The sequence below is a fragment of the Buteo buteo genome, chromosome 5 (assembly GCF_964188355.1).
Source record: "Buteo buteo chromosome 5, bButBut1.hap1.1, whole genome shotgun sequence".
Taxonomy (NCBI): domain Eukaryota; kingdom Metazoa; phylum Chordata; class Aves; order Accipitriformes; family Accipitridae; genus Buteo; species Buteo buteo.
In genome coordinates this window covers 10,195,467-10,218,080 of record NC_134175.1, presented here as the reverse complement: position 1 = coordinate 10,218,080, position 22,614 = coordinate 10,195,467, and the positions used below count along the sequence as shown (strand labels likewise).

At 41.0% G+C, this 22,614-nt stretch overlaps 1 protein-coding gene across 14 annotated transcripts in view; it reads left to right on the top strand.

Moving 5' to 3' along the window:
• PCNT (pericentrin) overlaps nucleotides 1-22,614 on the top strand; it is a 101,746-nt gene that overhangs the window by 69,582 nt on the left and 9,550 nt on the right. For 13 of the 14 annotated variants that reach the window (XR_012650390.1, XM_075027748.1, XM_075027747.1 and 10 more), the window contains 12 exons: nucleotides 4,114-4,617; nucleotides 5,527-5,632; nucleotides 6,076-6,230; nucleotides 11,204-11,401; nucleotides 11,673-11,846; nucleotides 12,477-12,672; nucleotides 13,346-13,559; nucleotides 14,275-14,425; nucleotides 16,057-16,770; nucleotides 17,489-17,769; nucleotides 18,492-18,594; nucleotides 21,905-22,069. Coding sequence is in view for 13 of the 14 variants with exons in the window: in XM_075027748.1 (XP_074883849.1) it covers nucleotides 4,114-4,617; nucleotides 5,527-5,632; nucleotides 6,076-6,230; nucleotides 11,204-11,401; nucleotides 11,673-11,846; nucleotides 12,477-12,672; nucleotides 13,346-13,559; nucleotides 14,275-14,425; nucleotides 16,057-16,770; nucleotides 17,489-17,769; nucleotides 18,492-18,594; nucleotides 21,905-22,069 (2,961 nt within the window). In the remaining variant the exon portion in view is untranslated. The remainder of the gene's footprint in view (nucleotides 1-4,113; nucleotides 4,618-5,526; nucleotides 5,633-6,075; nucleotides 6,231-11,203; nucleotides 11,402-11,672; nucleotides 11,847-12,476; nucleotides 12,673-13,345; nucleotides 13,560-14,274; nucleotides 14,426-16,056; nucleotides 16,771-17,488; nucleotides 17,770-18,491; nucleotides 18,595-21,904; nucleotides 22,070-22,614) is intronic. The other variant, XM_075027738.1, reaches the window with a different exon arrangement.

Below are 22,614 nucleotides of genomic sequence, written 5' to 3'. Positions count from 1 at the left end.
TAATTCTGAATTAGGTTCAGCAAAAAAAGGAGTTAGGATTCAGTGAAGAGAGAACTGGTAAAATTTTGAAGGATGTAAAGGTATGCTGGAATTCTGGGGGCAGTTAAATGATTTAAAAATAATTTTTCAAGTAGAAACTTAGATTCTGCAATGTTCAAGTTCATGTATATATGTCAGTATATGTATTTCCATGTTTAAGTGCTAAAGTTTTAAAGTAGGTTGAGGAGGGATGATCATCAAAGTTGGAGAATATATTGAGTCAAAGTAAGTAAACTACTGTGTCTTCAGGCATTCATTACGATAGACCTTTTCCTGTGAATCTAGCTCATCCCAGTATAAGGAAAAGTACAGTATTTGGTTTAGAGTATCAACTAACCGAGCAAGATAAGTGACCATGAGCCTGAGAGCTGGAAAGGGAGAGAAAAATAACAATATTTGGGTACTTTTGTTCTAGTATGGATTAGCTAGATACCACTATACAGAACATCGTCAGAGGAAAAGGAATGACTGCTGCTTCGAGTACCAAGACAGAAAACCCACATGACATTAAGCAGTTCTTTACCTAACCCTGAATAGTGAATGAGAGTTGGTTCAAATTGTTAACATTGAAGAGCCGTTGTGTAATAGTGAACATAACACAAACAAATGCAGCATTAATAGAGCAGCAAAGAACCCCCCTACAGTTATTCTTGGGTACAAAAGTGGAAACTGAAAATTGGGAAATGTATTAAAATGAAATCTGGAGGAGCAGCTAAAAAGTTAAAGTACTTGCAGCTAGCACTAGGCTTAAAACAGGCTAGGACTCACCAGCTAAGTTGGATGATTAACACAAAAGGATTAAGGTGATGGTCTAAAATGAGAGAGAGGACAATTATTCACTGTATCTTACAATGTAAGAGGTATGGAGAATGAAATTAAATTTTCATGGTGGCAGGTTTAAAATAAATTAAAAGAAATATCCTTTCATTTAGGCTCTTAGCATCATTTAGGCTCTTAGCCACAGAATCTAAGAGGACAAAAGGGTAATTTTATCTTAAAATGACTTAGATGAAGTGATTGAAGGAAAAACCACCCAAGAACTGTCAAACAGAAAGATGTTGACTGTGTATGCGGCCTGGGATGTGTAGACCTTGGATTGCAGGGAGCTGGGCAGGTATGCTTTGCAAAAGCTCTGCTGTCTGGCAAGGTTCCTTTGCAGAAAGATTGTTCTAGTCCTGTTAAACATTCCTTGGGATGATGGTGGTAAAAAGGGCAGCAAGGAGGGAAAACAGACCCCTCTTAAAGCAGTGGGTGGGCCAGCTTGGGAGTGGGCTGTGAGAGGATTCAGTGCCCGGGGCACTGAAGATGGAAAACGTGGAGGGAGCAAGACAGCCAGACCTTCTGTGTAAGTCATGGAGGCATTAGAAGAGAAGCTGCAGCTTGGCATGCTCAATGTATGTTCTGGAGTCTTCCTCCTGCCACAGAAGAGGCACAACCTTTGCCATGAGCACACCTGTGCCTACTTTTCCCTTAGGTGTTTCTATATTAATGGCATCAGTAAGCCCTGGAATTACAGTGAGGGGGGCAGTAGCCTTAGGGTTCCTTAATCACTTGGTGATGGCACACTGGATCCCTGAGGTTATAAGGATGACGGTAAAGGTATTTTCATGATGCAGTTCCGAGGTGTTCCATTTGGATGTCAGCCTCCAGGTGGAGCAAGTAACAGGTTTAGAGGGTGAAAGACAGGAAAAAGGTTTGACTTCTTGACTTCTGGAGCAAGCAGAAGTTAGCACTTGTTAGCACTTGGGACTTGTTGAAGCAGTGGCTCTGCAACAGCAGCCTTCCCGTGGTGTCTGTGACACACCTCCTTGTTGAAAAGAGCGTTAAGGTGATGGAAAAGGAACAATAGCTTCAAGAGGCCTTGGGAAGGGAAGAAAGGTCTTTATATCCAAACACTGACTAAATGAGAGCCCTTGTAGCAAGGTAGGCAGGGATGTATCTGCATACTCGGTGGCACAGTATTGACATTATTCAGATGTCTCTGCAGTTTGAAGGTGGGAGTCTAGCCTTGGCCTTGTCAGTGACCATGCCCTCACTTTATGGGAAAGGTGCTGGAACGGTTCTGTGGCCATTTGGATACTCAAGCCCTCAGGCTGGATGGACACCTGTTGTGTCTATGTTAGCTGTGTTTCCCTGTCGGCCTCTGTCAGAGGTGGTGTTTGGGTAGAAAGACTTCAGTCTGACCTAGTGTATCTGGTTTTACAGAGTCAGAGTTTGAGAAATGATCTGCAGTGTTGCTGATCAGCAGAGACCCAAGTCTGTTGTTTGGTGCTTGGACAAATAAAAAATAAAAATGGGTAGAGTACCCCTGTGGGAACAGGACACTAAAAGGTACAAGTATGGCCTTACCAAAATTTAGGATAATGCACGTTGGTATGTACGGCTGCTGTGTGTCTCACATGATGGGACATGTGAATCCATGTTGCTCTTCTCTCCAGTGACTAGAAGTAGATTGTTGACAGTTTCTCCTGCATTGAAATGGTAGGCATAGGAACCATCTGTAGACTTCTTTAATCATTTTTTTCCTGGTGTCCTGGGTCAGGAATTAAGCTTTAAGATAGTTCAGGAGATTCGTCCAGTTAGGAAAGCAACAGGTTTTGATTTGTATTTATTTGAAAGTAGGAAGATTATCTACACAGCTACAAGGATTACCCTTTTTTCCTGATCCATACAAAAGTCAGCTCCGCATAAATACATTTGCTTATTGCACAGATAATTTTTTTTTTTTCCTCCTATTGATGATATGTGTGGTGGGTTGACCCTGGCTGGATGCCAGGTGCCCACCAAAGCTGTTCTATCACTCCCCCTCCTCAGCTGGACAGGGGAGAGAAAATATAACAAAGAGCTTGTGGGTCGAGATCACTCACCAATTACCATCACAGGGAAAACAGACTCAGTTTGGGGAAAATTAACTCAATTTATTACAAATCAACCAGAGTAGGGTAATGAGAAATAAAACCAAATCTCAGAACACCTTCCCTCCACCCCTCCCTTCTTCCCGGGCACAACTTCACTCCCGGATTCTAGAGAATCCAACCCCCCCCCAGCGGCACAGGGGGACAGAGATGGGGTTTACGGTCAGTTCATCACACGTTATCTCTGCCGCTTCATCCTCTCCAGGGGGAGGGCTCATCACACTCTTCCCCAGCTGCAGTGTGGAGTCCCGCCCACAGGAGACAGTCCTCCACAAACTTCTCCAACGTGGGTCCTTCCCATGGGCTGCAGTTCTTCACGAACTGCTCCAGCATGGGTCCTTTCCATGGCGTGCAGTCCTTCAGGAGCACACTGCTCCAGCATGAGTCCCCCATGGGGTCACAAGTCCTGCCAGAAAAACCTGCTCCATGGGCTCCTCTCTCCACAGATCCGCAGGTCCTGCCAGGAGCCTGCTCCAGCATGGGCTTCCCACGGGGTCACAGCCTCCTTCAGGAACCCACCTGCTCTGGCATGGGGTCCTCCATGGGCTGCAGGTGGAGATCCGCTCCACCGTGGACCTCCCTGGACTGCAGGGGGACAGCCTGCCTCACCAGGGTCTTCACCACGGGCTGCAGGGGAATCTTCGCTCCGGCGCCTGGAGCATCTCCTCCCCCTCCTTCTTCACTGACCTTGGTGTCTGCAGGGTTGTTTCTCTTACATGTTCTCACTCCTCTCTCCGGCTGCCGTTTCCATCTGTCCCAACTTTTTTTTTCCTTCTTAAAAATGTTATCCCAGAGGCGTTACCACTATCGCTGATTGGCTCGTCCTTGGCCTGCAGCAGGTCCGTCTTAGAGCCGGCTGGTATTGGCTCTCTCTTGGACAGGGGGGAAGCTTCCAGCAGCTTCTTACAGAAGCCACCCCTGTAAACCGCCCCCCCCCCAAAAACCTTGCCACACAAAGCCAATACAGTATGCTTGTTAAAAGCCTGGTTAGCTGGCATATAAAATATGCTAAAATGTCAGATCATTTTTACATAAAACCTGGGAATAACAGTAGATAAGACCACTAAATCTGGGAAGATCTTTTTAAATGCATGTTTTTCAGTTTGTAAAATAATATTTAAATTCCAATAAATAATTAATATGTGTTATTTAATTGTAGGAAAAAGGTGAAGTTATGTCTGACTTGACAACTCACAATATAAATCCAAAAACTCAGATTAAGCAATCACAAGAAAATATTTTGACTCAGGAATTGGACATGATCAACAACTCTGAAGAGGAGCAAGATTTGAAAAAGCATTGCCAGCAAATGTTGGAAATTCATCAAACTCCTGATTCTCCAAAACACACTTTGAAAGATTTCCAGGATTTCATTGCAGGTATGGCTTCATGGGGCTCACCTGAGATTGTGAGAAAGCAAGATACAAGCATGGAACTTCAACCAGTGCTTCAGCTGACTCCCTTTTCGGAAGTTGAAAGCACAGATTTTGAACTGATGCACACCAGGTCATCCATTCAAGAAGATCATTCTGTATTGCTGGGATATTCTAACCTGTATGAAAATGACAGTGAGGAAGCAGCAGTGGGAGTAGATAGAAAATCCCCAGCTTTTTCTGAAAGCACCTACTCTATTGATGATGACCAAGATATGGAAAAGATTTTGGTAAGTGATAGTTCATGTCTGATTTCATTCTAATTAAACAAGACTGCTCAGCTGTGTCCCCCTCAGATCATTGTTGGGCCATTGGCTCCAAGTAGTAGAAACTTACACATGGAGCGGGGTAGGTCCAGTAACATTTTGGACATACAATTGTTAGTTCATCTCTCACTGTTGTATGGTGGAGCAAATTATGGTCTGTATTAAAACACTGTTTACCACTGCTTGTCATAATTGAAAACGGTCTTCCAAAATCTAAAACTGAGCGATAAGCTGCTTACAGCAGGCTTTGCGTCCTGCTTGTCTATACGCTGCTAATGTGGTGTCATTGCTTTTGTGCTCTCAGAAGATTTGTTGAGAGGACTCTTCAAATCCTGGTACTTTTGCAGTGGTGCTACAGGGAAGTAACTGATAAATTTGTGATAATACTTTATGTGCAAGTAATTGAGCTAAAACCTGTAAAACTTTTTTGCTACCATGGTACTCTGTTTACTGTAACAGTTCTCCACTTACGAATATCTGTCATTGAGCATTAGAAGAGACTGTTTCCAAATTAGAGAAGAGAGGTTTTTCTTTTTAATGGAAATATTTTGTATATCTGTATCTGTATCATTTCACAGGAAGATAGTCTGTACTTCAGAAAATTAATCTTTGGTTGTATATTTTTGTGCCTTGAGTGACCGTTAATTATAAATGCATATCTGTTTCTTAAGACTATTGAAAGGGAGAAAAAATGAGATAGAATGGGTTCCAAAGAGCACCAATGTGGCATTCATCGTGGTATTTGCCATCTCTAACACCATGATCAAGTAGGCATTTGCTAAAATCTGCACTAGTAACAAAAGTTGTTATAAATGCAGAATAGTCTACAGCTGGATTCAGAAAACTAAACTAATGTGAAAAATTATTTCCAAGCAGATGAGAGAAGCTGATAATCTGACTTTAACCCCTTCTGATTTACAAGATGATGTAAGATCAAGAGCATCTGCCATAGATGTGATGAGCGATGGATATGGCAGCAGTACGTTTAACTTTGTACATTCCTTTCACCTTTTGTTAACTTCAGTATAAAAATGTTATAATGTTTCCACTTTCTCCCATTTGCTTTTAATGTAGATCTTTTATTTGAAAGCTATGCCTTTCTCAGCTGGTTCTTTGTTTAGTAAGACTTGTATATTTGTGCTAGTGGAAGTCTGCTTTTACCTTTTCATCTTTATATACTGAAAAAAGGCATGGGATTTTAGTGAGTCCCAACTTAACTACAAGACTTTCTCCCATGCTAAAGGCAATGTACAACCTTTTTACTTGTTTAAGTTAGTTGAGATCTCAACCAGCTAACTTCAGCTGACCCTGCATTCATACTAGCAGAAGAAATCACGGTTATTTTGCAAGCAGTTATGCTCGTTTGAAGTTCTTTTCATCTTTGTAACACTTGTGGGGGTGGGGGGCTATCTCTTTCTTCAGATACCAGCTCAAATTTGGCAGCAAAACTAAAGCAGGAGCTACAAACATCAGACCACCTAGATGCTAGTTTCATGGCTTATCTGCGGTATCGTGGACTATTTCCAGATATTATGGAATCAAAGAGAGAAAAGGAAATACTTTCACCACAGCTGAAGGTAATATGTGATTAATATAAACTTACCAGCAAATTAAAACTGAAACAGCAAAAATTAACTGCTGATATAAAATAGTTAGCTGCTCCCTTTACACTGTAAACTGTTCTGCAATGGTTTGAACTTCAAGTTGATTATGGTTCTTGAGTAATTTTTGCATCTTTCCTGTGACAAATTTACTGACATTTGTCTCGCTTGTACTTGCTAGAATTGAAAAAATTTTGCTAGGACAGCACTGATGATGTTCCAGAATGTGGTGGTACAAGGACTGATTAATCTGATGTATGGGTTTGTCTTGGAGGCTTTACAGAAAGCTGTTTCATAAATAAGCGTAGCTAGCTGACATTGTGCTCTCCTGCCTATTCTTATCATTGTGATATGATGGAGACCTGTGTAAACACCACTGCAAGGTGTGGAGGGATCTTTCAGGGTCAGTTCAAGGAGCATTAAGAATATACAGTAGACTGAGCAGCGATTGCTTCTTCTAGTCAGTAAGGCAAGTTTAAGAAAGTATATGCCTGGGACTCTGATTTGGTGCTGCAGCTAAGTAAGCTCTCAGGCATTCCAGGAATTCCAGCAGGTGTAAGGGAGAAATTCAGTGCTCCAAATCATCTCATCTATGAGGGTGGTGAGAAGTACGTGGGTAAGTGCAGTAGGCTACAGGGAGTTCGAATACTAGAAGAAACTTGAGTAATAAGAAACTGGAAGAAATATACTTCCTAGAAGGTGAATGCTGCCTCCTAAAATGTTTAGCAGATTCTTCCAGCTTGCTCAGCAAAATGAAGGAACATCTGTGCAATGAAGGAAGGCTATGCAGGGGGATGGTAAGCCTGAATTCAAACTCAAGCTGACACAAGTAACTCATGAGATGGAGACTGGACCTTCATCTCTCCTCAAGGCAGAAAGAAGAACCTTCCCCCATTCTCTGAAGTGCACCTTCATAACAGACATGATGCTCTGGGGTTGGACAGTGAAGAGCATGTTGAGTAAACTGACACGATCCAAGAAAAGAAACCATGCAAAGTTGAAGCAACCAATTGCATTAGAACCAATGCCACCAGAAAAGCATGTGAAGTTTTAGCAATTGGAGATTTCTTAGTAAGAGGCACTGAAGCACCCATTTTTCATCCAGACAATTTCTCTAGAGAAGTTTGCTGCTGTCATGGTTTAACCCCAGCGAGCAACTAAGCACCACACAACTGCTCACTCGCTGCCCTTCCTCCTGTGGTGGGATGGGGGAGGAAATCAGGAAAAGAAGTAAAACTTGTGGGTTGAGATAAGAACAGTTTAATAGAACAGAAAAGAAGAAACTAATAATGATAATAATAGCACTAATAAAATGACAACAGTAATAATAAAAGGACTGGAATATACTAAATGATGCACAGTGCAGTTGCTCACCACCCGCCGATCGATGCCCAGTTAGTCCCCGAGCAGTGATCCCCCCTGCCCCTACCCCCCCCCCAGTTTATATACTGGGCATGATATCACATGGCATGGAATACCCCTTTGGCTACTTCGGGTCAGCTGCCCTGGCTGCGTCCTCTCCCAGCTTCTTGTGTCTCTCCAGCCTGCTTGCTGGCTGGGCGTGAGAAGCTAAAAAATCCTTGACTTTAGACTAAACACTACTTGGCAACAACTGAAAACATCAGTGTTATCAACATTCTTCTCATACCTAACTCACAACCAGCACTGTACCAGCTACTAGGAAGACAATTAACTATCCCACCTGAAACCAGGACAGCTGCCTACCAGGTGCTTGTATTCGTGACATCACTGAAAGGCTGCCAAGCCTGGTGAACCCTACAGATTATCGTCTGCTCCATGTAAAGTCTAACAATACTGTAACAAGGCAATTTGGAACCATCAAAAGAGACTATATATCCCTCTGACGAATGTTAAAAGGATTGGGATCACAGGTGGTATTCTCCTCTGTTGTCCCAGTCAGAGGAAGGGGTCCAGGAGGGAGGACATGAACAGATGAATGCCTGGCTGTGTAGCTGATGCTGTACTAAAGGTTTTGGTTTCTGTGATCATGGATGTACATTTGAGAAGCTGCATCTGTTGGGAGCTGATGGAATTCACCTGACCAAGTGGGACAAGAGTGTCTTTACCAATAAGCTGGCCTAAACCTATAAGGAGAGCTTTAAATTAGACTTGGCGGAAGAAGGGGATGGAGTTTAGAGCAACAGAGAAGAGCCAGGGGCTGCTGATGTATTAGGAACCAACAGGGAAACACCTATGAAATGCCTCAAAGAAACTGGGCCTTGTTCCTCCAAAAAGGTGACATAGTTGACAGCCCAAGTGAAGTGCCTCTATACCAATGTACATATAGCATGGGTAACAAACAGGAAGAGTTGGGAGTCACAGTGCAGCTGGAAAGCTACAGTCTAATTGCTATCACTGAAACTTAGTGGGACAAGTCACACAATTGGAGTGATGCAATTGACAGTTATAAACTGTTCAGAAGAGACAGGCAAGGAAGGAGAAACAGCTGTTTCTCTCTTAAAAAAAAAATTATAAAGGATTAATAGTACAGAGCAGTCTTTGAAAAACAGTAGAGTCAGGATGCAACCTTTCAGTTGTTTAAGGGATTTGTGGATGGGACTCCCTGGGAAACTGCCCTCAGGGTTGAAGGAGCAGAACAGAGCTGGCAGCTATCTAAGGACATCTTTCCTAGGGTGCCAGAGCTTTTGGTTCCCATGTGTAAGAAATCAGGCAAGGAACGCAGGAGACAAGCATGGCTGAGTAAGGACCCCCTGATCGAACTGAAGTGTAAGAAGGAAATGCACAGGCAGTGGAACCAGGGATATGTAACCTGGGAAGAATATAGGGACACTGCCTGGATGTGTAGGAATGGGATCGGGAAAGCTAAGGCACAATTGGAGGGGAATTTGGCAAGGAATATATGCAAGTTTGTAGATGACACCAAGCTGAGTGGTGCAGTTGATTCACTTGAGGGAAGGGATGCCATCCAGAGGCACCTGGACAGGCTGGAGGAATGGGCCCATGTGAACCTCATGAGGTTCAACAAGGACAAGTGCAAGGTCTTGCACCTGGGTTGGGGCAAGCCAGGTATCAAGACAGGCTGGGGGATGCTGCATTGAGAGCAGCCCTGCCAAGAAGGACTTGGGTGTACTGGTGGATGAAAAGCTGGGCATGAACCAGCAATGTGCACTTGTAGCCCAGAAGGCCAACTGTATCCTGGGCTGCATCCAAAGCAGAGTGGCCAGCAGGTCAAGGGAGCAGGTTCAGCCCCTCTACTCTGCTCTGGTGAGACCCCACCTGTGTAGTACTGCATCCAGCTCTGGGGTCCTCAGCACAGGGAAGACGTGGACCTGCTGGAGTGGGCCCAGAGGAGGCACAAAAACAGAGGGATGGAACACCTCTCCTATGGAGAGAGGCTGAGGAAGTTGGGGTTGTTCAGCCTGGAGAAGAGAAGGCTCCAGGGAGACCTTATTGTGGCCTTTCAGTATATAAAGGAGGGTTATAAAAAAGATGGAGAGGGGCTTTTTACCAGGGCCTGCAGTGCCAAGAGAAGGAGCAACAGTTTTAAACTGAAAGAGGGTAGATTTAGATTGGACATAAGACATTCTTTATGATGAGGGTGGTGAGACACTGGAACAGGTTGCCCAGAGAAGCTGTGGATGCCCCATCCCTGGAAGTGTTCAGAATTAGGTTGGACGAGGCTTTGAGCAACCTGATGTAATGAAAGATGTCCCCACGCCTGTGGCAGGGGGGTTTGATGAGATGATCTTTAAAGGTCCCTTCCAACCCAAACTATTCTGTGATTCTGTATCTAAAAAAATTAATAATTCTCAAAAGCATAGTTTCATAGGCTTCATGGAAGAGGTGAATTTCATTTTATCTTAAGACAGAGGATTTTTTAATTTAGTTTCTTTTGTGGCTCATCAGTCTAGATTTTACTGGCTGTAAGATCTGAGTGCATGTTCCAGTACTGAATGTTTAATTTGAACATTTTACTGTGCTTCTGTTGTTAATATTTACTAAAGGTTTTCATCATGTGTCATTGGTTATGAAGTTACCGCTATTTTGTTTCCAGTGACAGAAAAGCAACTCAAGTTGGTTCAAAAGTTAAGTCACTCAAAAAAGTTCAAAGAAAGAATACCAAGAGTTAAAGAAAAGTACTCCATATTGTTGTTGTCGAAGTGAGTAGCAATGAGAAACAGCTCTGCATCGAGGCTGGGATATTTTTTTGATGAGATATATGTAGAAAAGGACTTAAATCTAGTGACCTTCCTTGAAAAGAAACCAGGAAACATCTGTGCATGATGTAATAGTTTGTGAACAGGGAATTTATTTAAAAGAGATTATTTTGCCTGACAATGTCAGAGGAAACAATTTCCACTGTGTAAATTATGAAGACTAATTATTTTGGGAGATGTTATTTGTACATAATCTGCTAAATTAAGCCAAGGTTGTCTAAACACGTAATTCAGTTTTCTGGCATCACTGGGGTTTAGTAACATGGCTTCAGACTTGATGGAATTTAATTTATTGCCAGAAAAGTTAGCTAAATAGTTTAGAAACAGCAAAGGTAAAATACAGTCCTTTGGCTTAATTGCATATTAGTATATTGATGTACACAGCAATAAGATATGCTGGCTGAGGCTGCCATTTGTACTTAACATTGTGAATGCAGTAATTAAGAATACGGTGGCTGCTGTATTCTTAAATATTGACCTCGGTTGTTAGGAGGTAAAAATTCTTAGGTAACTCTTGGCTCATTCTGTGTGTGTGTGTATGTGTATATGTGTATTCTTAGTTTATTAAGCTTACCAAGTAGCAGGGCAGACCTGCATGCCTTTATCTGTATCACAGCCTTGGACAGCTGCTGCCTTCTTATTATTGTCTAGTGCTGTTCTATCCTACTCTTACACTGTCAGGATGCTGATGTCTCTTTCCTAATATTATGCATTATCTTTTTTTTTTTTTTTTTTTTTTTTCCTTCTCAGACTGTGCTGAAGATGGTGTATGAGGAGAGCCGCAAAATACTGGCTTTGTCAGAATGTCCCTTTAGTTTTAGGGAGCTGAAAAATGTTCATCAGACCAGAGCAGCAATGGAGGGATGGCAGAAGGAGGGCTTAGCCTTGCTGGATGCTATACAGTCGCTGAAGGATTACCTAAGCAAGGTGGCAGATAGAGGAGATAAGGTATGACAATAAAAATACCCTTTAAAGCAAGGTAACCTGTTTTTTATATATATAGAAATGTATATTGTTATGTAACCAGTGTGTGTGTGTATGTGTATATATATGTATGAGGAACAAGGGACTCTTCTGAAATTTGAACGTGCCTCTTTAAACACCTTTGGTCTGCTTAAATTAAAAGATAGGTATACTCTTACACAGTAGTGATATGAAAGACAGTGGGTTAGAGATTGAGAGAGATGCCATTTTAAAAAGAAATTATTACTTTTAACAGGAATTTTCAGGTATTGCTGCTGACTGGAGAGGAGAACTTCTGCAAGCAGTACAGAGTGTGTTTGAGAAGGAGAGAAATGTGTTGCAAATTGACTTGAAGTCTCACTTCTCCAATCCTGGGTCTGGTGATGAAGGTTCGTTAGTGGAAAAACTGGAGTATATCATGAAACAACAAGTAAGAAATCATCTTAAAGTGTCATGCTTATAAATTACTTCTTTTATTCCCTCATATTTTTTAAGGTTTTTCCAGTTTTATTACTTCCATTGTTAAATCTTATCTTGTGCATTAATCCAGATTGTGTGGGATCAGTAGGTTTTTATAGTCTATGTTTTGGTACCATTTTTTTCCAAACTTTGTATGTTGTGTTACAAAACCTATTGGTTATTTTAGCTGGCATACAGAAAGATTGTGATAGCGTAAAGGAAATGTCTGATAAAAAGGGAAGGAGGGGAAGAATTCTATCTAGAGCTTCACAGACCTCTCTTGCAAAGGGTATACATTGAGCTAACTCTGAATCTGGGATTTTTTGCTGATAATATTTAGTTTTTACGTTCCGAGCAGATGGTTTGTAGTAACTATTATGTATAAACTATTATTAATACCTATTATTCTATTTGGAAGCTAGTGACGTGGGGTTTTTCTTTGTTACTTAATCTTAACATTTTGCATTAATATGAAGCATGAGCTTAGTCACTTGAAGTGCCTCCGTATAAAACTTGTACTGCAAGAGTTTCTCTAGGGTTTATTTTTGTAGAAAATATGGGAATAGCCTTGTAGATTTAATAGGACTTTGTTCATTTTCAGGAGGAACAGAGGCAGATGGTTGTAGAGCACCTTTTCTCCTCAGACCGGAACAGCTTGCTCTCTGAAATACAGGACCTCCGAGCTCAGCTACGCATGACACATCTTCAGAACCAGGAGAAGCTACAGCAGTTACAGGAAACCCTTACCAATGCGGAAGATCATGGGAGCAAACAAGAACACCACCTTCGGAGGCAAGGTAGTAATCACCAAGTTCTTATTATCTGGTCTTCTATGTCAGTTCTTTCCTTTTTTGCCTAGAAGATAAAAGGCAAAAAAAGATTGTTTTGCAAAAAAGCAGATGCTGTACAATTATTCAGTTTTACTAATGCACTCAGGTTCCCTATAATTTTAGCAGAGGAAGGAATTCTAGGAATTATTCTTTCTAATATTGGTAGTTAAGAAAAATCTGTGAAAAGCAAAGAGAAGTTTTAAAATAACCCGAAGCAATAGAACTGAAGGGTGACTCTGTTAAGTAGTGTGTATGTGTAGAAAACCTATCAAGGATAGTAAGATACGCTTGTTGATTTTCAGGAAATTCTTTACATATATATGTATATTTGCTAGGAAATGGATGGGTTTGCTTAATGAGGTTTAGAATCCATTAGTAACAGGTTACAGTATATTACAGTAGCTCTCAGTCTCACTTGGCTTTCATGTTCTTCTCACTTTGGCTGGTCCACTAGCAGCAGATCTGTAGCGTGTATGTGCATCTTCCTGCTGATTCAACTAATGTTTGAAAAGAAATGAATTCTCCAGACAAGAACACTTTAATACAGCTGATTTTTTCCCCCTATTTGAACTAGTGTAAGTGATAACATAATGTCAAGTTCTCTGTAATACAAATAACTGTTAACATTTTCTTATCTTAGTTGAATTACTAGAATATAAGCTTCAGCAGGAAAAATCTATTGTGAGTGACTTACACAGCACCCTGTCTGAGGAGCAGAAGAGAGCCTCTGAAACATGTGATCTCTTGAATCAAGAAAAAGCAGCCCTGAAATCAGAGCTTTATGAAAGTAAGCAAGAGAATGAAAGGCTGCAGAAATCCCTAGAAGAGCTTCGGAGGGAAATAAGCCAGTTACGGTGAGAAGTAGATTTTTTATTTTATTTATCAACAGGTCTGAAAGAGCTTTATACTCATTGGATCCACAAATGGCTTAGCACTTGGAAACACAAGGAAGAAAACTAACCTCTCTCACTTCTCATTGATATGTTAATTTTTCTTTACTAACTGCTTAAATTTATTTATTCTTCTATTCAAATTTGCATATTTACCTTTTCTGTAGCCTTGACTGAGAAGGTTGTGGAAACAAGTGCATATTGTATGGGTGTATTAAAAGTGAACAGACTAGATCCCTGTATCTCTGATGCACCCCACTCCTGCAGCTTTTGTCGTAGTCTTTTGGTTGGTACTTCTGTTTGCCTGTCATCTTGTGTGTGTGGTTTGTTTTTTTTTTTCTTCCACCCCTTCTCCTTCCCACTTATTCCTAGTGTATGCCAATGTTTTTCTTTCCTCTCACAGGACAACAGTTATGCTCTGCCAGGATAGATAACTTCTCCCTATCTCTTAATTGTTACTGAATAGAGCAATTCTAGCTTTGCTTGCAGGGAGGTAAATATTTTCAGATGCTAAATAGCTGTGACTTGAAAACTCTCTTTAGAAGGAGCAGAGGCCACCTTAAAGAAACAAGTCAACAAGACTAATTCACAAAAAGTAACCCAAAATGTCTTGCTTGCGTTGCTGGTGAAGGATGTTCTGTTCTGAACATAGATAGAAGTGTTGTTTTGAACATTGCAGTTTTGAATTAGAAAAAAAAGAAAAAGATTTGACAGCTGCACATGAAGACTTGCAGAGTGAACGTCTGAAGGAAACAGAGCTACAAGGTTTGTTCGAGGAACAACAGCTTCAGCATAAGAAAGCAGAAGGTGAAAAGACAAAGGCCTTGGAGGTAATGCCCTACATTTCAATGCTTCAGTTCACCTCCCTTGGTGCATTAAGTTAGCTTACAGGTTATTTTTGCAGTCCTTTTCATGTCCCATTTTTTTTTGTTTAATAACTGTTTAAAAAGCCCCAAACTTCTACTGAATGTGCATGGCATTTACTTTGTTTTCATAGAATTAAAGCTTTCAGTTGCCCTCCTTAATTACACATACAGAAATAAGCAAAAACGCTTTCACATTTCACTTTTTCACTAGTTTTGTACTACCCCTTGCTGTGCAGGGAGAGCCAGATTCTACAATGGTGTAACTGCACCCTTTATTCCAGAGCAAATGTGCTATGAGGATGTGATGTGTATGATCAACTGAGATTATAAAGAAAACCACCCAGTGATACATATGCTTGGCAGAGAGTAGCTGGAGCCTTTCCAACGTAACATTTATTTTTGGAGGTTAACCAAAGTCTTTTTTTTCCCTTTTCTTCTAAATTGGACAGAAAATAAATGAACAGCTTTCTCTGATACTGTGATAGCAATGACTCAGTTCTTGTAAAAGGCCTACAGTGACTGGAAAAGGAAGAAGATTTAACATAAACCTTTTTTTAAACTTAGAAACCAAACCCAAAATCTGTCTGCTAACTCCAAACCAATCCTAGTTAAATCCCTAAGTGAGGAAACACAATTCGGACTCTATTTCCTTGTAGTCTGGCCTCTCACATATTCTTTCTGGTAGGTGTTCAGGTTTATGGGTGGGTTTTGTGTGTTGGGATTTTTGTTAATACTGGCATGGTAGGACATGGTGCCAACATCCTCCATCTTTTAAAAAAGCCACTTGTGCAGGGAAAGCAGGGACCATCTTAGCCAAGGCAAAGAGAAAAGCGCAGGTGTAGTTGTGCAACAGATTACACCATTCACAGTTCACACTGCTGCAGTCTTGCATTCCCAAATTGTCCCTTGAAGCCCTACTATAGAAAGCTGATGCCACTTCGCATCTGACCTGGCTTTCTAGGAGGTCAGAGGAGAGGTGGTGCTGGCTGCGGGGGTAGGGCAGATGCCCCTGCTAGGAGGACAGCAGCTCTGGCTGCTCCCTCTGACTGTCTGCAAGCTCCTTGGGACTGCCTTTTCAGTTGCTCCCTGTCCTTCTGAAGAAAGGCTGGCTCCCAAAATGGATTTAGGAATGGATTATTTGTATCAGTCTGTTCTGTGTGCTTTAAAGAGAGGGACTGTAAAATCCAGAGGTTTTGCATCTACTCATACTGCTTAGATTTTTGGTTCTTTTTAAATCAACATGGGTTATTTCGCTTCAAATGTCACTTATTAAGGTGATTGAGTGATGTAAAGAATAGTGATTTCCTAATGAGGGTCTTACTAATTGAAGAAAAAATAATGTACCAGAAGATATTTTAACATTAGATCTTTGGTTTTGTTACTTGGCATCATGTTGCTAACAAGCATGCTTCTGGTACTTTTAATGAGAAAATTAAACTTGTACTTTTAAATTAAACTTTTTAATACCTGAACTACTCTAGTTCAGTCTTGAGTTTCTTCCTGGATAAAACAGGAGGTTGAAAATTGCCAAATGCCAGCCTGCCCCACAGATGTTCGTGCTGGATTATTAATATGTGTTTCCCCCTTTTGAGCAGGAGCTGCAGGCTACCTTAGAGTTGCAGTCAGTGCAGAATAGCCAGCTGGCCGTATCCTTAGAGCACGAGCGAACGGTAAACAATAATCTCCGCAAGGAACTTCAGATCGAGCACTCCCGCTGTGAAGCATTGCTGTCCCAGGAACAGACCAAACTGTCAGAGCTACAGAGAAATTTGGATGCTGAGAAAAATCGTTCGTTGGAGCTCCTCACTTCCTTGAATCATGAACGCATTTTGACAGAACAGTTGAGCATGAGAGTGAAAGAAGGTGCTTGTCAGCACAGGGAGTCGCTGCTGGAACAAGCCTTTGTTCGAGAGCTCCAAGCCCAGCTGGAAGAAGAGAGGTCCCGAACTATAGAGCTAGCTGCTATTATTGAGAAAACACACCAGGCGACCATTCATTCCAAAAGGCAGCTAGAGGCCAAAGTACAGATGTGCTGCAAAGAAACCCAGAAGGAGAGAGAGGTCAGTGACAAATTGCGAGCTGCGCTGGAATCTCTTCAGGGTCAAAAGCAAGAGGTACTCCGTTCCTTAGAGGCCCAGAAGGAAAGAGAGGTGAAGCTGAAAGCTGACTGGGAACAACTGCAGTCGCTCTTCAAGACCATGAAAGAGCAAGATAAAAATAAGAAAGAGGAGAGAGAGAGAGAGCGAAAACAACAGCAACAAACAGAGCTAGAGAAACAGAAGGACTGGCAGAGAGATCAAGAGAGACTGGTGAGAATCCCTCTGCAAGTCTTGCCTTACATTGAAATAGCCACAAACTGGGATTTAACCCTGTGGATGGTGTTCTTTCATTGAAGTGTTTCCTTTTCTTAAACAAAGCATTCTGAAAAATGCATTAGATGAGCTCTTCTCCTGCATTTATCAAACACAGCTGTTTTCAGGGGTTTGTGCTTGGGTTTACTGTTGACAGAAGTTGATCCTTACATTTTTGCCTATGGTAGGAATTGCCGGTTGTTAACAGATGGAGAAGAATATGGTTTAACACAGAATGGAACAGAACTAGGTGTCATGTTATTGTCCTTATTTTGAGCTAGACTCCTGATTATGGTTTGCAGCAGTATCATTTTCACCCTTCTTGCTTCTCAGCTCCTTCACTTTCATTAGATGAGGAGGGAGACTTTGCAAACTCTCTGGAGATTTGTCAGTCACTATGTCTGGAGCTGGATGGAGAAAATGCCCATCCAGAGTCATTAAATGGCTTCCTGGTGGCCCTGGAAGTCAGTACTATAAGCCTTCCCTTATAAGTGGTCTGTGAGCTAAGGAACACCAAGATGGGTATGCTAGTTAGGTGTGATGCTTTTATTTGCAGTCTGTGTGTATTAAAAAAAAAAAAAAAGGCAAAAAACACTTATATGTGAGTATGTATATATATGTATGTGTGTGTATATGTATAAAATGCAATTAACTACTACTTATTCTGTTCAAATAGCAAAACTTGGAACGGCAACACCAGAGAGATGAACAAAGAATTAAAGAGCTGCAGGAAATACTGACAATATTAGAAGAAAGAGAAAGAAATCTCCCATCTTCAAATCATCAGCAAGTACTGTTGTGTACCTTAAACAAAGATCGAAATGCTAAACAGGCCATGACAAAAGAAAGTGAAAAACTGCATTTGCAACAGCAGCAACAACAGCTAGAGAAGATAAGACAGCAGTTGCTCTTTGTAGCTTTGCACCTGAATGAGTTCATATATAAAACCATAGATAAGTGAGTAGTTTTTTATAAAACAGTAGTTTTCTTTCTTTCAGTCCTGCTTCTGAACTTGTGTGGGTCATGGCTGAAAGTCCTGTGCTGAAGGGAGCGAGCGGTGTATCTGTTTACAAGACTTAACCTTGTGTGAAACTGTGATTATGTGGTGGTAGCAGACTCTGGTTGCAGCCATTCCCATTAGAATCTTGTGTGCCTGTGTTTGAACTAGATCTGTGAAGTGATCCTGCTTAAAAAGAACGACTCCAAAAAACCCACTGGGAAGAGTTGTTTGGTTGTTTGGTAACTGCAGCAGTCTGATTAGAGAGCAATCAAAAAACCAGGTTAATCAACACATCTGCAGGTTTAGAATGGGAAACTCCATTGAACATGGCAGGGAAAAGCTAGGGGACAGGAATGAGTGGCCAAGTAACAGTAATTTCTTATTTCTTTAGCAGCAGAGTAAAATACTAGTGATGTTTTGCTGCAGCCTGAATTTGCATCATAGAATTTCAGACTGGTATAAAATTCAGACTTCTGAATAAATCCTATGTGGTACTATTTAGAAATTCTACTCTTAAAATTTAACAAATCTTGCTAATTTCTGTGTGTATTCATAGTATTTTGTGTGATGAATAGTGCATAAGTACAGCCTCAAAAGGTCATCCAGTGAGAAGGAATCAAATGTTCGTTAACGTTACTACAAATCAACCTAATACTGAAAAAGTATTTCTGTTTAACAGAACAGCTAATGATTGGTCTGCATCAAATGATGAAGCTGTAGCGTCTTTACTGCAGACATTAAAGGAACTAAAATCAGATTTATTGTCTCCTCCTGCATCTCAGGTAAGGAAAACAGCATATATTTGTTGGTTATCAGTAAGGTGTAATGTATTCCTTGGGTTTCAGTACACATACAAATTGTTTGATTAATTGATTTCCGCCCCCCACTTCCTTCTTTGGTAAACATGCTGAGGAAAATTGTGTTTTGCCTTGGGGATGGAAAAAATATGTACTCTTGTACTCACACTGTCGTTACATTAACATATTTTAGTATCAGATTCTTGCTTTTTTGTTGTATTGCGGTCTGCTTCTGACAGCATTCTTTTTCCTAGATATGTAATATGTCCAAGGATATCAAAGCCTGGGATGTGTTGCTGCTGCTTCTGTATGCATCCAGAGACAGTTGGTTTTCAGCAAATTGTCAAGTAATTTTCAAAAAGTGCAACAGTGGCTTGTCATCTCAGGAGGGGTATTTTGACTGATGGTTGCAGTATTGCAAATATTTTATACAAGCCTAGGGATTATCAAAGACTGAGCTCAGGTCTATTGATACAAAAAATATCATAAAAACATAGCTTTTAGATTCCATCTTATTCACCAGATAACTTTGCTCTATCATTTATGTCTTTCTCCCATAATAAAGATAGATCTTCAACCACATTTCAGCTAAAATTTGGGAATTTAGGGCTAACTAACGGTCTTGGCTCTTGTTTGATTCAGCCTCTCTCTATTCCCTCACCTGCTTGATAGCAAATTCCCAGAAAACACACCTTTGAGAAAGAGCTCAGATTGTCTGGTACACAAAGAAGCTTTTGTAATTTCTGTTGTTCTCACGTGCTCTGTAATACAAGTCTGATGTATGACAAGCTGGCATGGCATAGTGCAAGCTCTCCCTGTGTCTAGCTGCGTACAAAACACAGTAAATGTTCTCCTTCTGTCGCCTGTGCAGCCACTTGGGTGGTTGCCAAATGGATCACCTCCAGCCTTGAGGAGGGGGATGTAACCTTTTCCCAAGTAGGTGTTCATCGAGTTATTTTGATTAAGGCTTCCTCTCGCAAAGTTTTAGAGCCCTCTGCTGTGGACAAAATGCTCGGAGAGACTGGCAGGGGGGAAGCAGACAACCTTATGGCTCTATTTAATTCTGACTTGTCAGAACCCCCTCTAGAGCTGAGCTGTTTTTCTGGCTCAGGTCCCTCCAAGTTATTACTGTACTGGAAAAGAAAAAATAGTTTGGGTGGTTTGTTTTCCCTCTGACGCCATTAGGTCTTCTGCGTTAGAAACTCTGTTGCAAATGCTTTTCACAACTTCTAGGTTTTCCAGGGCCTCATCACCATCAATTAGCAGGCCCCTTAACATTAAGCCAGTGAATGCCATGCAGAATAGCAGTCCATTCTCTTGTTGGACGAGACTTTGCAATTGCTTGCTCCAGGGACTATGACCACACTAAAATGAAGGGACTCAAGTTTTCTGACTTAAGTTTGGCTTAAAAAAAAGAGTTTAGTAGAGCACTCTAAAGACATATGCCTTTCTATAGCTTAGAGAGCAAAACCTCTTACCTTGATATCCTTTTTTCTGTGGGCACAAACAGTCTCTCCTCTCTGCCCCCTTTTCAGGCTTTTATCCCCCCCCGACTCACCTCCCATTTCAGTCTCTTCCCTGAATTTCTCCTTCCTCTAAGGTACTGACCACTTGCTCTGGAGACCAAAGGAATTTACTGCTGTTACCCCCTTGAGTTGTGATAACTTGGGGACTACTAGACAGGGAAACTGGCAAAATGCCAAAATGAAAAATCTGTGCCAAAATAAATATGGAGTCCACTGGTCAATCAAATGCCAACTGGTGCAGTAGTAATCAAGTGGGTAGATGGATCATGTAGAACTCATCAGATATTGCAAGTATCTGTTACTGCCTTCAAATTGAGCTTTTGTAGGTCTGTAAAATGCCTGGGATGGTGGGACCGTAGTCCTTATTGGGATGGTTGCTGAGGAGGCCAATATAAAGCAGCTTCCCTCCATTTCAGTATGGTACAGATGGGTTTTGTTTCCCTTGTTTGAACTATTTTTAATAATAGTTACCTGAAGTGTGTTTTGTATCTGAATTCCTTATCTCTGCCCTTGTTCTCAAAATGCTCTTCTGACCCACCTTGGTGTGTGATAATGGCCCAACTGCCCTGCCAGTGAAAGCCATATGTAGGGAAACACGTGCTTTAGTTTAAAAAAGTTTCAGTGTAAAATCCTGAAATTGCATAGAACATCTGTGAATTAGATAATAAGTACAGGACAAGAGTTTAACTTGGACAGAAATAAACATCTAATTTCAAAACAGTACTGAAGGTAGTAAAAGGTTCTTGCAGCATGCTGAGAAGTGGAGAGCCATTGCTTTCTGAAATCTTAAAGAAGCTGCAAAGTCAAAAGGGAGGGCAGTGGATTATGTGCCCTGAAGGTATGGATAGCATTGGAATCCCCATTTGTTGCTGTCTATATTGCAGGCAGTAAAAAGACTTAGATGGCTGTGGTTTATTAAAGTTTATTAAATAAGATTTTTTTACTGAACGAGTTGTGCTCGTCACAGAAGACAAACATAAATGGCATGTGTTAGTGTGTTAAGGTATTGATAAGAAATAACTTCTGAAAAAGTTCAAACTTCTAAGGTTGTACTAAAACAAGTTGCTAGGAGAAGTTGGGGTCAGTTGTGCATACTGGCTTGTCTAATGTGTAGATCTTCTTTCAAGGGATAAAACATTAACCGCCTCAAAAAAACACTTTTATTTCTCTTGCGATCTGCTGCATCACACACTGATGTAACTGTTGACCATTAAAGTGATAGTTGATACGAAGAGGGTTATGAAGGCAGAACTTCTGCAAAGAATTGGACCTGGAGTTGTGGTCTCATTCCTACAAGAGATGACTTACTACAAAACTGAATTTCTCAGAACTGAATGTGATTTTTTGGAATTTACTTCCGTAGATGCTTCACAACATGTTTTTGTGCATGCATGTAAACAGGCATCTTTCTTCACAGTTTCTGTGCTGCCTGTGGAAGAAAACCAGATGATTTGTTTCCATTTCCAAGTGTTTGGAGACTCTGTTATCAAAGGAAATGGGATTCCTGTAAAGCTGATCAGACAGATCTATAGAGAAGGGGTAGCTTGATTAACAATTAATTTGATACTTCTTAAGAAGGGCTGCTTGTGTGTTTCAGTTTCCCATCCTACCGTTTAACACCTGAATGCTGATGCTGATTTTCAGGCTTGTTATTTTTATGTTTCAGTTTGTCCATAAAGTTAGGTAATTACTCAGTTTGAGATGTTTGGCTGTGGAATTAATGTGCAAAAACCTTCGTGGCTCACTTCCTTTGGGTTTCTTTTTTTTAGATCAGATCTATGGATGATACTGGCTCTGTTCAAGAACTGGAAAGAGATGCTTGGCAGCAAGAGAGAAACATTTTGCAGAACGCACTGAAACAGGCTGAATCCAAACTGGCTAAAGTGACTGGTGAAATTGAAAACAAACCAGTGGTAGAAACTTCCAGTCCTAAGGTAAAATGATCGCAATGGCCAGCAAATGGGCTGTCTGGAGCTTGGTGCATGAGCAATACCATAGTCATTAGCATGTCATTTAAACCTTTGGCACTTGGTTTGCTTTCGCTATCTTGCCTGTTGTACAGACTTGCTGTGTGAGAACTGTTACCAACTCAAGATCATAAAAACTTCTGGAGAGTTCAGTCCTTGTTCTTGGGCATTGCCTAAGGGATAAATGTCACATGTAGAAGAGGTAATTTAGTAATTCTATTTTTTCTAATCAATATGATAAAACTTGCTGTTGCAGAGGAGCCAGGAAGTGTACAGCTCAGATTTCTGGGGATATAAGTATCCGTCAGATTATGGCATTTAATTTACACTTAGTGCTGTAATCTTTTTCAGTTGCTATTTTAAAAGGTGATCTTATAGATTAACAGTTTTATAAACTGCGTATTAAATTAGGAACACTTTTCCCATATGTCCCTTATCAGAAAAGTTCCTCTAACTTTCTTGGTGTTACAACAGGAACTTAACTTACACCTAAAGTAACCTAGCTCTTTGGA